This window comes from Trachurus trachurus, assembly GCF_905171665.1.
Source record: "Trachurus trachurus genome assembly, chromosome: 24".
Lineage (NCBI taxonomy): Eukaryota > Metazoa > Chordata > Actinopteri > Carangiformes > Carangidae > Trachurus > Trachurus trachurus.
The window spans coordinates 635,874-652,693 of NC_139910.1; the positions used below are offsets into that span (position 1 = coordinate 635,874).

General features: G+C 45.4%; 1 protein-coding gene across 1 annotated transcript; it reads right to left on the reverse strand.

The window, feature by feature from the left end:
* Nucleotides 1–2,088: 2,088 nt before the first annotated feature.
* Nucleotides 2,089–11,396, reverse strand: LOC311007058 (kunitz-type protease inhibitor 1-like; the record flags this gene model as incomplete). Its single annotated transcript, XM_084000142.1, has 10 exons — nt 2,089–2,348; nt 3,549–3,719; nt 4,785–4,835; nt 4,965–5,093; nt 5,300–5,335; nt 6,511–6,681; nt 9,005–9,146; nt 9,818–9,969; nt 10,934–11,291; nt 11,346–11,396. The coding sequence occupies 10 exons, from the start codon at nt 11,394–11,396 to the stop codon at nt 2,089–2,091; spliced, it is 1,521 nt and encodes a 506-aa protein (XP_083856268.1).
* Nucleotides 11,397–16,820: the final 5,424 nt, after the last annotated feature.

The following is a 16,820-nucleotide window of genomic DNA, read 5'->3' on the forward strand; positions in this document are numbered from 1 at the left end:
AGAAACGGGAGATCGGTGGAGATTAAGAGTTAGCTTGTAGCTAAGGTTAGATAGTAGCTAACGTTAGCTAGCGTCGTTAGCTAGCATCGTTAGCTACTAGCGAGCTAGTGACCAAAACAATGATTTTTCCCCATTTTTCAGAAAAGTCGTGTAACGCCGTTCAATCGCTCTTTAGCCACGTCTGTCTTCATGTTTCTGATGTATAAGTTAATTCAAATTTTCCTTAAAAGCCATTTAAATCTGCCTAATATTCAATGGTTTCCAATGGGAGTTAACCCTTCCATGACCATTGTTTGTCCAACCTAGCAACAGTAACCGTGGAGGGCGGGGCCTTGACAAAGGGTCAATTATTTTAAAAAAATTGGTAAAAAAGTTAAGTTAAAAAGTTTCTAGAGAAAGTTGTGGACCCCCTTGCCCCCCCTCCAGGACCCTGATGGGGCCCTGGACCTCACGCTGAGAACCGCTGGTTTACAGACATCTGGACCAGATGTTAAAGTTTATTTACACTAATGAGGCAGCTGTTAAAACATAACGACCTGAGAGAGAAACCCAACAACAACTACATGTCAGCAGTCTGAGACATTTAACATCAGTTACATAATGAGGCTATGGTCTGGACTAAACATGAAAACCACTTTGACATGGATTTAAACATTTTAACCCCTTCCAAAAACACATGATTTCTCATACTATGTTTTTATTTCATTATTTTATTTCATTATTTTTTTTATTCCTGTCTATATTCTGAAGGTTTTTACAGAGGGGATTGTTGATATATCATTCATACAACATTTTATTCCAAAAAAATGAAAACAAAAAAAAAGCGAAATTTGATTCTTTTAGGGCTGGTGACAGTATTTTCTCATTTACAGAGTGATAAAAAGAGATATCCACAATCCTCCTCTGTAAAAACTAAAGACTCTAACATGTCAACTAAATAAAACAAAGTAGCTTTATCCATTGTTCAGATTTCTGTTATGGAAATATATGCAAATTAGCGCATAATTCATTAGATATTTCCCCATTTACACGTTTAAATATAAAATTTGACAAAACTTGCAATACAAAAAATATTTGTCTTAATGTGAGTGATAAACTTGGGAAATTTCATGGTGAAATCTGTTAGTTAAAATTTTAACCTTATAGGAACACCTGAGGAATGGTCTCCACGGCAACAGATGTGGCGACTTTTTACACAAGCCTGAGGTCGTCACGGGCAACAGAAGTAGTGATGGCGTCATTGTTGAGGTCTTTGGTTGTCATGACAACTGCCACTCTCAACCGTGACGCTAACTAGCGACGTAAACGATGACGTCGTGCAGGTCGGTGGCGGCGCTGTCGTAGATGGTGATGACGTCGTATGACGAGAGGATTTAACATTTAAAAGCTAAGTTTGACTCCAGAATTAACATTGTAGACATGAACAACGTCTTTCTGACTGGTCCTAACTACATTCTGAATAGATGGATTTTTTATTCCAGATCTCTGTGATTCAGTTTTGCCTCTTGTCAAAAAGAACATTTCAGATCCACAACTACGTTCTTCCTTCACTGTAACATTCATGTGTATGGGGTTTGTCATTACAGATATCTACAGTTCAGTTGCAGATATCCACTATGTGAATTACAGATATCTGTAACTGAATTACCACTAGTACTAATTCCAGTTACAGATATCTCTACAACGTCATTTCTCCAAGTCAAAACTTGATTACAGAAATCTGAACAGGGACATGTAGATATCTGTAATTGAGGTGAATTAAAGATATCTAGAACTGGAATTATGACTAGTCAGAATCAAATTGTAGATATCTCAAACTGGAATTAGTACTAGTGGTAATTCAGTTACAGATATTTGTGATTCACATAGTGGATATCTGCAACTGAACTGTAGATATCTGTAATGACAAACCCCATACACATGAATGGTTACAGTGAAGGAAGAACGTAGTTGTGGATCTGAAATGTTCTTTTTGACAAGAGGCAAAACTGAATCACAGATATCTGCAACACACATCCAGTCTGGCTGTTAAATGTTAAAACGGCTTGTTGCCATAGATGACGTCACACAGGCGAGGCGATGACATCATCACATGGGTTTGGTGGTGCTGTTGTAGACCAGTGTGTCCTGCTCCGACAGCGTGACGTGGGCGGGGCCAGTGGCGGCGGCCGGCCTATGGGAGCGCTGCTTCCTCCTCTGGGCCTTCAGGAAGCAGTAGCTGAGCACGGCCAGCAGAGCCAAGATGGCCACCGCCAGCAGCACGGCCAGCGCGATGGAGCCCGAGTCCCGCTCCGCACCCTGCTCCGTCTCGTAGCGGTCGAACATCCCTCTGGAGAACACGTGGCGCTCTGCAACACGAGGACCAGAACAGACCACATCAGACCACATCAGACCACATCAGACCTCCTAGACCCCCCACATAGAGATATATACTGACTATACTATACTGAGATGAGGCCTTCTGCTTCTCAGCGTACATCAACACGGCGGCCATCTTGGTCAGGGGTTTCTGACCATAGACATATAAACGTCTGACCAGCAGTCAGACCCTGTAGAACACATTTCACTGTATTGATGCATGTGGGTGTGTGTCTGAGTATGGAAGTCTATGTTTAACCCTCCTGTTGTCTGTCTCGGTCAAATTGACCTAATCTGTTCCCTTCCTCCATCCTTCCCTCTTTCCATCCTTTCTTCCTTCCTTCTTTCCACAATCCCTTTCCGCTTCCTTCTTTCCTTCCTTCCTTCCTTGAACCAATCTGTTCCCTCCCTTCATCTTTCTTTCTTTCCTTTCTCCCTTTCTTCTTTCCTTCCTTCCTCCTTTCTTTCCCTTCGTCCATCCTTCTGCTTCCTTCCTTGACCTAATCTGTTCCCTCCCTCCATCTTTCCTTCCTTCCTTTTTCCCTTCCCTTTCCCTTCCTTCCTTCCTTCGTCCTTACTTCTTCCTTCCTTTTTGACCCAATTGACCTGATCTGTTCCCTCCCTCCATCTTTCTTTCCTTTTCCCCTTCCTTCTTTCCACAATCCTTTTCCCCTTCCTTCCTTCCTTCCTTCCTTCCTTCCTTCCTTACTTCTTCCCTTTGTCCTTACTTCTTCCTTCCTTTTTGACCCAATCTGTTCCCTCCCTCCATCTATCTATCTTTCTTTCATTTTTTCCTTCCTTCTTTCCTTCCATCTTTCCCTTCGTCCTTCCGTCCTTGACCCAGAAGGACAACAGGAGGGTTTATACATTTAAAAAAAAATTATACAAATTTTTCAATTTTTTGTTGTTGTTGTTGTATCATAAATATGTGTCTGACATTTATAATAAACCAAACGGCTTGAAAATCAGTTGAATATTCGGTGAGTTATGGTGATTTTAATGGCTGATAGACGTCTGCCTCTGTTGACTAGTGCAGGAAGTAGCCACGGCTTCCCCCTCACCAAGATGGCCGCCGTGTTGACGTATTCCACTCAATAGAGCTGCCTGGGAACGTGGCATCTATATCTATGGACCCCCTAGACCCTCCTAGACCTCCTAGACCACATCAGACCCCCCAGACCCCCCTGTACCTGTGACTCCGGCGCAGGTGCTACTGCAGTTTTCCTCCTCCGGGAAGTTGTTGTTGTTGCCATAGCAACCTCCGTAGGTGAAGCGGTGACAGTGGCGGTCCACGGGGTCGTAGTACCAGCGGGTGTGACTCGCCCGGCACGGACCGGTGCGGGGGGGCTCGGTGCAGCGGGCTGGGGGGGGGGGGTTAGCATGTAGCATGTTAGCTTGACAGAAGCTGTTTTCAAAACCGCATAGTACTACCGTACTGCCTACTACATACTGCGTTAGTATGTACTGCATACTGCAGACTAGGGATGCACATTTTTTATTTTTTTTCTGACCGATAACCGACGCTCGTTAACCGATTATTAACCGTTAACCGATAAGATTAAGATGCTTGCGGTGCACGGCAAAAAAAAAAAAAAAAAAATTATCGCTCCAAATTTTTTTTTTTGCCGTTAAATACACGCGTGCGCTGCGACAGAGCGGCGCCACATCCACTGTGTGTGTCTGTCTCAGCTGATCGCGCTCTGGAGGTTAGATCGTCTAATGTAGAACTGTTTTTATATAAAGCACCAGCCAAACACCAGGCTGAAGGAGCAGCAGAGCTCCTCTGACAGCTCCTCTGTGGAGCTGCAGGAGAGCTGCAGGCGAACAGGCTGGAGAGCAGCGACGTCCTCCTTTTTTTTTTTTCAGCGCCGTAGTTACAGGTGATTCACATCTATGTCCGTGTAGGTTATATTTACTGTCTGATCTTCCTTCATGGCGGCTGCTGCACATACTGTCAGTCCTCCTGTGTAACTTTTTGCTGCGAAATATGACTGAAGGCAGGTGAACTCTGCACGTGTCGACACGCCCCCATGAGGTGACGACATAAGGAGCTAATAAAATAAATAAATAACCGATAGTATTAATCGGTCAAAGTTCTTGTTATCGGTTAACGGTTAAACGGTTAATCATGTGCATCCCTACTGCAGACTTAACGTGGGATTCAGTCTGCAACGACCGGGACATCACAGAGACAGCAGTCGCTCTGGAGAGCTGCTCGGCCGGCCAACCTCCGTCCTCATCCCGGGGGAGAATAAAACGCCAGAGATTTTCTGAGTCAGTACGACATCCTGGAATTTTTCACATACTGCAGATTTTGCTTTAGTTTACATACTGTATACTTTATACTGCATTTGACCACATCAGTACATACTAGCAGTATAGTATAGTACTATATATAGTATAGTAGAATACAGCCAGAGTCTGACCTTTGGTCTGGTTGACGTCGATGCTCAGCAGGCGGCTGAAGGTCTGGTTCACTGAGGAGGAGGAGGAGGAGGAAGGTCAGTGTGTGTGTGTGGGTGTGAGTGTGTGTGTGTGTGTGTGTGTGTGTGTGTGTGTGTGTGTGTGTGTGTGTGTGTGTGTCAGTGTGTATGTGTGAGTGTTACGTTGGCTGCAGTGGTCCTCGTCCGATCCGTCGCTGCAGTGTTTCTCTCCGTCACACTCCAGACTTCTGTCCAGGCAGCAGCCGCTGGCACAGGTCATCTGACCGAGACCGCACGGCACGCCACACACCTCTACACACACACACACACACACACACACACACACACACACACACACACACACACACACACACACACACACACACACACACACACACACACACACACACACACACACACACACACACACACTGAGAGATACACACACCTGTCACAGCTGTCACATCATCACCACGCTGCAGAGACAACAGGAGGAAGAGATGCATTGTGGGACCGACCTGTGAGGGGGAGAGGAGCGCCTCTCTCTGCCGTCGCTATGGAAACACAGAAACACATCATCATTTTGTCAGGTGTGTGTATCTACCAAAAACTACAATCTGCTGTAACATGCTAGTAGTTAAAGGGATAGTTCAACATTTAGTCAAACTGGCCCATCACCATAATCCCTATAGTCATAGCAGTAGGTTCGTTACCTTTAGTTGTCGGTGCAAGCTGTTTTTAGAACGGCGGAGCAGAGCCGTGAGCTGCTCAGAGCTACGCTACGGAGGCTCATTATGGGATTTCTTGGTTTCCCTCATCAAACTTATGAAATACACAATCCAACAACTCCACAACGCTCTGGTGGACAAGTTGTGAGCTGCACATTCACCACGCTATGAGATAATAACACAACGTTACCACACAGAGTTGTTTTAGAGGGAAATTCATGTAAAACCACTGATGCACGTTGCCTTCAGGGACAGTTTTTCATCATCAGTCTCTGTATTTCCCTCTACAACAACTCTGTGTTGTTTAAGTTGTTTATTATCAGCAGGATAAACCCCTTGAGTTGTCGCAACTCGTTTTCGAGGGGGTCCTGCGCACCTCACATCGACATAAAACACAACAACACAACACATCACAGTACAATGAAAGGATACAGAACAATACAATAAAAAACAAACAAAACAAAACAAGACAAAGACAAAATCTGGACAGACATACAAAAATCAGACAGACAAGTTGCAACCGAGTTTGGACAGGTATTTAGCGAAAAGTGGTGACAGATTCAATGAAAGCATGAACAAGTAGTTTCAAGATGTGAAGACAGGGCATGATTAAAGCAATTAAGAGATGGTAACGTTGTGTTATTATCTCATAGCGTGGTGAATGTGCAGCTCACAACTTGTCCACCAGAGCGTTGTGGAGTTGTTGGATTGTGTATTTGATGAGTTTGATGAGGGAAACCAAGAAATCCCATAATGAGCCTCCGTAGCGTAGCTCTGAGCAGCTCACGGCTCTGCTCCGCCGTTCTAAAAACAGCTTGCACCGACAATTAAAGGTAACGAACCTACTGCTATGACTATAGGGATTATGGTGATGGGCCAATTTGACTAAATGTTGAACTGTCCCTTAAAGACGGATCTAACGTTTATTTTTGGGCACAAAACTCCAGACTCAACCTTTAACTACTCAGGTGTGTGTGTGTGTGTGAGGTGTGTGTGCTGACCTGTGACTCCTCTGCAGGCGCTCACACACTCGCGGTGCGTCACGTAGTTGTTGTGGTTTTGTTTGCAGCCGCCGAACACGAAGCTCACGCAGTCGCCCGTGGCAACGTCGTAGCGCCAGCGAGGAAACGCAGCGCGGCACGGACCGACCTTCACCGGCGCCAGGCAGTACACTGAGGAGGAGGACATGACATCAGCATCATCAGCATCATCATCATCATCATCATCATCATCATCATCAGCATCATCATCATCAACCAGCTGTTGTGTGACCAGTCTACATTGTGTACAGTATCCCACAATGCAACGCTCCCCTGACGTCTAACTGTAACCAAAGTTTAGAGTAGTGGAGTATCTTTGCCGTGGACCGAAACTACGTTATATAGTTTAATAAAATAAACCTTAATGCAGACTGATGTGTTCATTGTAAAACATGTATTTCTTGATGTAAATGTGGTGGTTTGTGTCCGTAGGCTCCAGAGCCCCGAGGCAGCGCTGCTCTTCTGTCCAATACACACAGGAAGCTTCACTTTACATTCACACTAACTAATGCTACTGATACAGCTGTTAGATTTCATCTCTGAGACCAACATTTATCTCCTAGAAATAACTTAACCAGCCGGTGGTAAACCTCTAAAAACCTGCGGGTAAGTTAATTAGCGATGGTTTTCTCCCCCGGGATGAGGACGGAGGTTGGCCGGCCGAGCAGCTCTGCAGGCCGGTCGTTGCTCCACAGGTGGAGCTTCACTTCTCTGAAAAACAGCCGTCGTTTGGATAAACTGGCCGTATATTTGGGATCTAAACAGTTACTTTATCGCATGAAAACATATTAAAACTTAATAAAGTTACATAATAACAGCGCTAGAGCGGGAAATAAAACATCTTTCCGCCTGTTTTACAGCGACCGGTGCCGCGAAATGCATTCTGGGAAACTTGTATACTGCGGTGTGAACGGTGTCGATCTGAATCCCACATTCAGTCTGTAGTACACAGTACATACAGTACTAACACAGTATGTATTATGCTGCTTTGAATACAACCTGTGTGTGTAAAGGGAGTGCCGCCGTTTCAGCTGTGTCGACACACCGGTTGCTACGGCAACGTGGTATTTACCTGACAGTTTTACAAGGTGATCTATGTATGTGTGTGTTTACTACACTATAAAACACACACACACACACACAGTCGATCAGTGCTGCAATCGATCAATACACAATCAATCAGTCATGTGACACTTCAACCTGGAGTTAAAGGTACAAAGTAGAGACAACACAGGTGGGTGGGTGGGTGTGTGTGTGTGTGTGTGTGTGTGTGTGTGTGTGTGTGTGTGTGTGTGTGTGTGTGGCAGGTGTTCAGGTCCGACCGGTCTGACTCAGGTGTGGATCCTCAGGTGAGAGCGCTGACTCACACAGAGACAACATGGAGCTGCTGTGTGATTGGTTACTGGGTTTGTTTACATCAGGCTGAGTTCAACAAATCAGTTTATGCTACTGTGATTTAAAGGGATACGCCAACATTTTTTTCCGCGTCTTGCCTCACTCCCGAGTCCATGACCAGCAGATAGACACCATCCTTTCCACTGTGCGTGCAGTAACCATGGAGATAGAGCCGTATCGCTGTAATTAGCTTAGCTCAAACACTGGAAGTGTATAGGTAGTGTTAGCCTGCCTCCACCTAAAGTCACTAATTAGCTTAGCTCAAACGCTGGAAGTGTATGGGTAGTGTTAGCCTGCCTCCACCTAAAGTCACTAATTAGCTTAGCTCAAACGCTGGAAGTGTTTAGGTAGTGTTAGCCTGCCTCCACCTAAAGTCGCTAATTAGCTTAGCTCAAACACTGGAAGTGTATGGGTAGTGTTAACCTGCCTCCACCTAAAGTCGCTAATTAGCTTAGCTCAAACGCTGGAAGTGTATAGGTAGTGTTAGCCTGCCTCCTAGCTAGCCGCTGTGACCAACGCACTTCGGTTAAGATCGGCCCGCCGGTTTCCGTTTAGAGTTGCTGTTTCTCTGATGACTTTATGTGGAGGCAGGCTAACACTACCTATACACTTCCAGTGTTTGAGCTAAGCTAATTAGCGATTTTAGGTGGAGGCAGGCTAACACTACCTATACACTTCCAGTGTTTGAGCTAAGCTAATTAGCGACTTTAGGTGGAGGCAGGCTAACACTACCTATACACTTCCAGTGTTTGAGCTAAGCTAATTAGCGACTTTAGGTGGAGGCAGGCTAACACTACCTATACACTTCCAGCGTTTGAGCTAAGCTAATTACAGGCGATACGGCTCTATCTCCCTTGTTACTGCACGCACAGTGGAAAGGATGGTGTCTATCTGCTGGTCATGGACTCGGGGGAGAGGCAACACGGACAAAAAGAATGTTGGCGTATCCCTTTAAACATTACAGTTCAGTGACACTAAACTCTGGATGGTATTTCAATGACGTCACAGATGTGGTATATTTCCATGGCGACCACCACTACATTTCCCATGAGCTACTCACAGCTGGACTTCTCCGGGCTGAGCACCTGGACGGTAACCTTGGCGACGCCTGAGAGCCCGTGGGAGTCGGTGACGGTCAGCTGGAAGACGTAGGAGCCCACCTGCAGCTGTGACAACCTCACCTGGTCAGGGAGGGCCGTTGCCTAGGGAGACACACACTGCATAAACTCAAAATCTTACCAAGAATATTTGTCTTATTTCTAGTCAAAACAATCTCATCATTGATATTAAAGCAGCAGTAAGTGATCCGGTGGTTTTGTCTAACTTCCTGTCAGCAGATGGAGTTAGCAGCCCCCGCCCTCGTCATGGATCTATTGGTCCTCGTCCCTACGTCACCACATTCAGGCGCATCCCTTGGCTGCACACACAGAGAGGACTGCCCCTTTATGCCGTTCTCTCTCCTCATTGGATAAAGGTTGTAGGATACAAGGAAAGTTTTCTCCTGGGCTCAGAGCAGAGCAGAGTGACTGACAGACCCGTGTTTCAGACCAAACACTCTATAGAAGTGATTGCTGTCGGAAGATACAACTATTTAAGACTTAGATTAACACAAACATTCACCTGACTTCTGCTTTAAAATAAGTCATCACATTAAAAAGTAGCTTGTAACCGCTTCGCCAAGAGGTCAATGACCACTTGGCGGTCGGGTTAGCACATACTTCAGTACCGCTAACCGCCACATACCCGCCGTGTAGCTCCGCCCCCTCCGTGTAGCTCCGCCCCCAGCATGTAGCTCCGCCCCCTCCGTGTAGCTCCGCCCCCAGCGTGTAGCTCCGCCCCCAGCGTGTAGCTCCGCCCCCAGCGTGTCTCTCACCTCCATCTTGGCGCCGGTGTCTCCACTCAGCTGACTCCACTGGTAGTAGTTGATGACGGCGTCGCCCACCGCCACGCTCTCGCTGCCGTTCAGGGTCACCACCTCGCCGGGCTGCACCACCACGCCACGGGCTGCCATGGCGATGGGTTCCCCTGGAGACCGTGATGTCAGAACACATGTTGCATTAAAGGATGTTCCTTTTTTTTTTTTTTTACAACTTTATTGACAACAAGAGTATAGCTACACAGGACTGAATACAGTTAGATGAAGTAAGTGTATACAACATTAATACACAACCAAACCATCATAAATACGCCAGGGGTTGACAGCAAGACAGAAAAAACATAAACTTAAAGGGACATTGTGTAACTTCTCCTGTTATCTATTCACGAAAATTGATTATTTCGTTCAAAAGTGCGTTTTTCATTCATCAGTAATCCCCCCCATCAACAAAGTGAAGTGTTCCTTTTAGCTCTGAATGGAGCGTTACACTGATGCTGCATTCACCTGCAGTCGGGCAGACGGCTGTCGCTAACAAACCAGATGTCATTTTAGTCACAGAAGTCCAGAGAAAGACGGTAAAACAATACCACATCGCCATGACAACACATATTGTCACGTATTGTTTTGCCTCGTGCTGACGGACCACTTGTTTACATAGACACTTGTTTATGCCGTCGTCCGTCTGCCGTCTGCCCAATTTCACCTGAATGCAGCATGAAAAATACGACTGAGTTGCTTGTGATATACAACCACAACGCCAGATGGGAGGAATTCCTACACAATGTTCCTTTAAATGACTGAATGAACGAGCTGTTGAGTCTGTTACGTGCAGCGACTGTTGTCCGTCTGCCCTCTGCCCAATTTCACGTGAATGCAGCATGAAACCGCAACGCTAGATGGGAGGAATTCTTACACAATGTTCCTTTAAATAAATATGTTGTAAAGCTTACAAAGATCATACGTTTTAACAGCTTTTAAAAGATGTCCCTTATGACATCACAGTCACCTGTCTGTCTATGAAGTCAATCAGCTGACTGACCTCTGACCTCTGACCTTAGCCTATTGATCCTGATCAGTATTGATTATAGATGTGTAACCTAGGCAACAGCTCACCTGGCTCCTCCGGCCCCCCCAGGTGCTTCAGGAACAGCTCCTCTCTGACGTAGCTCCGGTAACCGACCTGGTTCACGAACCTGCAGACGAACCTGTTCCGGTGCACGCAGCTGAACAGGGCGCACGTGCGTGTTTCCTCTCCGGGGGCGCGCGGCGGCTCCAGCAGCGCGAGGTTGCACCGCGTCATCCCGCAGCACGCGCGCTCACACTCCTCCGGGGAGGGCACGCGCTCGGTGGCCAGCAGCACCGCGCCCTCGCGCACCGCCGCCTCCGCGTCCAGCACGAAGTCTTCCTGCCCCGCGCGGAATAAACCGCCGCCGCTGCAGTTCGCCTCCTCTGCCGCTGCTGCCGCTGCTGCCGCTGCTGCCGCCGCTGCCGCCGCTGCTGCCGCCGCTGCTGCTGCAGGCAGGAGGAGGAGGAGGAGGAGGAGCGGCCGCGGGGAGGAAGAGGAGGGTGGAGGCATTATGAGAGGGAAGGAGTGAGGAAGAGGAAGAGGAAGAAGTTACCGCTTCTGCCGCGTCCTGCCGCTCCGCGCTGACCGCTTCAAGGAGGAGAAGAAACTTTCCGAAACTTTCCTCGTAGATCTGAACTTTAACCGGGACAAACGGACAAACGGCTGCTGGTTCGGGTCTCTGTGGTTCACCTGGTCTCGGTTCACCTGTCCGGGTTCAGGTCTCTGTGGTTCACCTGGTCTCGGTTCACCTGTCCTGGTTCAGGTGTGTCTCTCTCTCTCTCTGGCTTCAGGAAGACAAGCACAACAACCGCTCTGACGTCACGCAGGTGCGGTCACACCGGAGAGGCGGAGACAGGTAGAAGACATGTTGAAATGTTTGACAGGCATCACGATTAAACTAAAAAAAGATATAATTCTCACTTATGATGAACAAAAACTTAAGGGAAAGGAATTGTTCTTGTTGAATCTTTTTATTTTACAAGGAAAATATTATATCCATAAATGTAAATGGTCCAAAAAAACAAATTTTTAGGAGTTTAAAATAGAAATCAGATATTACATGCAGCTATTACAAAATATGAAAGACAGAAAAGCTATAAAAACCTTGGAATATTATAAATTATTACATAATACCTATAATATATAATATAATATGAATACCCCTTTCAATGTATATATGTATATATTTTTTATTTATCTGTTCATTGTATGTTTATTGTTTGTGTATTTGTATGTTTGTATATATATATATGTTTAATAAAAAATAGAAAAAGAGGTCGAGACAGCTTTTTTTTTTCGTAATTGACAAACAAAGTATGACATTTGAGTATGTGGGGTGAGGGGGTTAGGCCTACCGGTACATGTGAAAATAGGGTGATGTCAGCAAACTATGGTTACATAACATTAACATTATAGAGTGCAGGAGAAAGAAAGACACATTTCAGGTTAGACAAGTAAAATCATTTCAAAAACATGAAAAGTCTTTATGGTTTTCTTATTTTCAGATTGACTAGTAGCCTAATTATTTTGATGTAGGCTACTGTTTGATTAACTTTTTGAAACTGTGAATACAAAGAGTTTGATTAGTGGATTTCCGGTTGTGGATATGAACTTTGGCTAAGAATAATTTTAAATTGATTAAATAATATTGGTCTGATTGGGAAGACGCCGGGACTGAAAGGAAACCAAACAATAGCCTACATTTTGATAATCCAAAAGAAAGTTTTTGTCAATGTGTTGGGTGGATGAAAGTGGTCACATTTTTCCAGAAAGTCTGCAGGTGAGGACAAGACCAGAAGAGATGGTGAAGATGTTCTGGAGCAGAGTTCGCTGATATCTTTTTTATATCTTTGCATAAATAGATTGGTGGGTTAGATATGATGGATGAGTGTGAGGGATACTTCTCTGATTTAGTTTGTAATGAAATATTTGTAGGGGAGGGACCATGTGTGGTTTGTAAATATGTGACGCTTCTCCACAGGTCTGTCTGGTCTCAGTCACAGGAAGTGTTTTAACAGGCTCTCAAGTCCCATGTTGGTACAGTTAAACGTGTCATTAAGTCAATCAGAAGCAAAGAGTATAATCAAGAACCATATGCACACAACATGGCAGGAGGTGTGGAACTTCTTTTAGATACAGGCATCTGTATCCAGAAACAGGTTGGAGGTGGGAGGAGAGAAGAGACAGTTATTACTGACTGAGGATAAGACACACAGGATTAAATAAAACATGGCATATGATAGGGAACTTAGGGAAGCATCCGACAGGAACTTGTGTTCATTTTGTGTCCAGCATATGAGGAGGATGCCTGCCCTGCATGAGATACACCTCTTGTTTTTACATTTTACATCTGTTATTATTATTTTTTTTAAATTATTTTTTATATGTAAATCTTTGCATTTACCTAGAGAGATGGGTAAAAAAAAAAGAAGTGAAAAGACATAAAGGGGGTAGTAAGTGTTAGGGTGAAAACTGTCTTAACATTGAATATTTACCTTTACTAACTGAAGTTGATATTGTGCCTTACTGATGAATAAATCAAACAGAACACCAATGTCTTACTGACTGATGGAATAAAGCTGAACCTGTGTCTCTACACTGGAGACTGCAAAGCTGCACACAGTTACCTCATCACCAGAACTAACACTGAACATATATTCTCCACTTTGACATTACTGATCAACACTGAATATATCTCACTGATGATTGTTTTATTAGACTGAGCACTTACTCATTTTACCCAATTAAACCAGTTAATCCTGCGTGGTGTGAAACATTTGCTTTTATGTGTGTTTATGCATTCACTTTAAGTAGTAGTAAAGTTTAGTGTCATGTTTTAACTAACCTATTGTGTCTTATATTTTTGACTAAACCATTGAGTTATAATATAATGCAATGAATACCAGTAACCTGTTTGATCATTCAGAGGTAAACTGAGAGCACACAGAGCCACAGTGAAATCTCCAAAAACATCTCCAAGGCCGAAGGGAGGAGAGGATGAGAGGCCTGTGGCCCGCTGAATGAAGCATTGTGTGGTCTGTATTATCTGCCCTGACCCCTCAGACACCTGGGATGGAGAGTGATGTCAGTGTAGGGAGGGTTTGTTGTGTTTCAGGCCCAGAGGTTTGTGTGCTGGGAGGATGGGACCAGCCTGTGCCAGCCAGAGGGCACCAACGAAGGGAGGGCTAAGTTTAAACCACAGCCACTCCCCACCTGTTACTGACCAATAAGAGTTAATTACACACACATAGTGCGAAATATTAAAAACCAATGTAACGCCTTTGTCTGGGCCAGGTGCAAATTGCAGAGGACAGAGAATTCTGGCTCTGGGATGGTGGTTGCAGCTAACTGCTGCAGACTGCCATTTCCTGAACAGGAGAGTTTCTTGTATCTGATTCCTTTGATGATCCAATTTAATAAATAGTTAACCGGAACGTCGTTGTTTGTCCTCTCTTGGAATAAACGAACACGCAAAGAAAAAGAAAGAAAGAAAGAAAGAAAGAAAAACACAGAGAAAGGGGAGAGACAGAAAGAACAGTAGAAAGAGACACAGAGAGAGGGGGTAGAAAGAAAGAAAGAAAGAAAGAAAGAAAGAAAGAAAAACACAGAGAAAGGGGAGAGACAGAAAGAACAGTAGAAAGAGACACAGAGAGAGGGGGTAGAAAGAAAGAAAGAAAGAAAGAAAGAAAGAAAGAAAGAAAGAAAGAAAGAAAGAAAAACACAGAGAAAGGGGGTAGTAAAAAAGAAAGAAAGAGATAGAGAGAAAGAAAGAACAGTAGAAAGAGACACAGAGAGAGGGGTAGAAAGAAAGAAAGAAAGAAAAACACAGAGAAAGGGGGTAGAAAGAAAGAGATAGAGAGAAAGGAAGAACAGTAGACAGAGACACAGAGAGAGGGGTAGAAAGAAAGAAAGAAAGAAAGAAAGAAAGAAAGAAAGAAAGAAAGAAAGAAAGAAAGAAAGAGAAAGGGGGTAGAAAGGAAGGCAGTGATGGATACAACAAAGTGTTCAGAGCTGAAGCTGCTGCAGCTGCTGCTGCTGCTGCCTGTATTGACCCCTTGCACGTGACGTCACGTTCCACTCGCGGTAGCTGCGGACGCCATGATGGACGGCAAAGGAACAGTGAACGTCAATGTAATTGAATGGGCGCGTTATAGTTTTGTGACATACCGGGGTTGTAGGGTTTCCCCTCCTTTTCCACTGAGCTGGTTCCAGTGCTGGTTCGGAGCCAGAGCCTGACTAGCACCGGTTCTTTGCTTTTCCACCGCTTAAAAACCGGTTATTGGTCCTTAAAACTGGTCTGAAGCACCAACTCCTTGCTGGGCTAGAGCTAAGAACCGGGGGCTGGCCACTGGCAGCGGGGTTACATGAGCAACAGGACCAGTGTGAAGATATACAGACACGTTATCGATGCTATTATAAGTTTATCTACAGTGTATAGTCGATGTAAACACAGTTGAAGCTAACTAGCTGAGCTACATGCTGTGGCTAACAACAGCTAACGCTCGTATTAAACATAGCACCGTCACAACGTAGTTGCCGCCGGCGGATCGCGGCGATTACAACGAAGACGGCTTCCTGTTTTCTTTTATTTGTCAGCCGGGTTTAATCAGAGAATGATCACTAATTATACAGACGTCGGGTCAGGTCTTCAACACCCACGGGTCGGACCAGGTTTTAATTTCCAGGTCCGTTAACTGTAGTTAGCAGCAGCAAAGACAGGAGCAGCTGCTGTATGGGGAGTGTGGCACTGACTGACGTTAACTCCTTAGCAGTGGAAAAAGCACAGAAAACTGAGATATTTTACGGTGAATAACAAAAAAACAAACAGAATATTGCAACGGATGAGTAGATATTCTATTTTAAATAAGTGATAATGCTGTGAGGTTGTAGTGTGAAGTGATCGAGCCACATTGTTGGACGGCACCCATACAGTCCATAGACAGTACATTATCACGGAGCACTTTCTGCCGTCCGTCATGGTGTCGCCTCTCGCGTCACGTTCTAATTGTGACGTAGCTGCAAGGGGTCAATACTGTATAGCTGTGTCTCAATTCAGGGGCTGCAGCCTTCGGAGGACCCAGCCTACGCGGTCTCCGGAGGCAACGGCTTCGGAGACTCCTCCGTCGGCCGCATCAACGGTCGGTAAATGGGACGGTCTAGCCTTCAGAGCCTTTCCTGATCCGAACGTAAACAACGGCCGAACGTAAACAACGGCCGGACGTTAAACATTTAAAAGTGCCGCTTGTAACGGCTCTACCGCTCTTCCGCTCCTCCTCCTCCTCCTCCTCCTTTTTTTTTTTTTTTTTTCAAGAAGTAGAATCAATACAAGGGCAGTTATCAATAATATACTAATAAACAAACCATTGAACAGCAGCCAGGGGGGTAGGCTTCAGGCTATTAAGTGAATAGAGAATAAAGAGCACAAGTAATGTGTTTTCATAGCTTTCTTATTAAAAGTTGTCACACACACCTCCGCTCCTCACCTGTGCAGCCAGAGCAGAGCAGAGCAGAGCTCAGCCGGCGACTGTGCCTCTGAGCCGGCCGCAGAGCCGGTTACCGTGGCTACAGCACAGAGCTGCTCCGTTCGATAGCTAGCGGCTAGGTTGCTAATAACAACAACGGTGCAGCAAAGCATCTTGGGATACGGGAGGCCGCGAAGGATAGTAGCGATGCATCCTCCGAATGCAGGGGAAAGGAGGACGCATTTGGAGGCTGCATTTGGAGGACCCTTCGAATTTGGACGAATTGGGACAGCCTTCGCGCAGCGCTGTGACGTAATCGGCCTTCAAATCCACCCTCCGAAGGATGCAGACCCTGAATTGGGACACACTGTATGTCTATGGCTGCTGTTAATGCTGCTGCTGCTGCTGCTGCTGTCCTTCACCCTCCGACCACACGAGGCGCTGCCGAGGCGGAAGTGACGTCAGGGTTGTT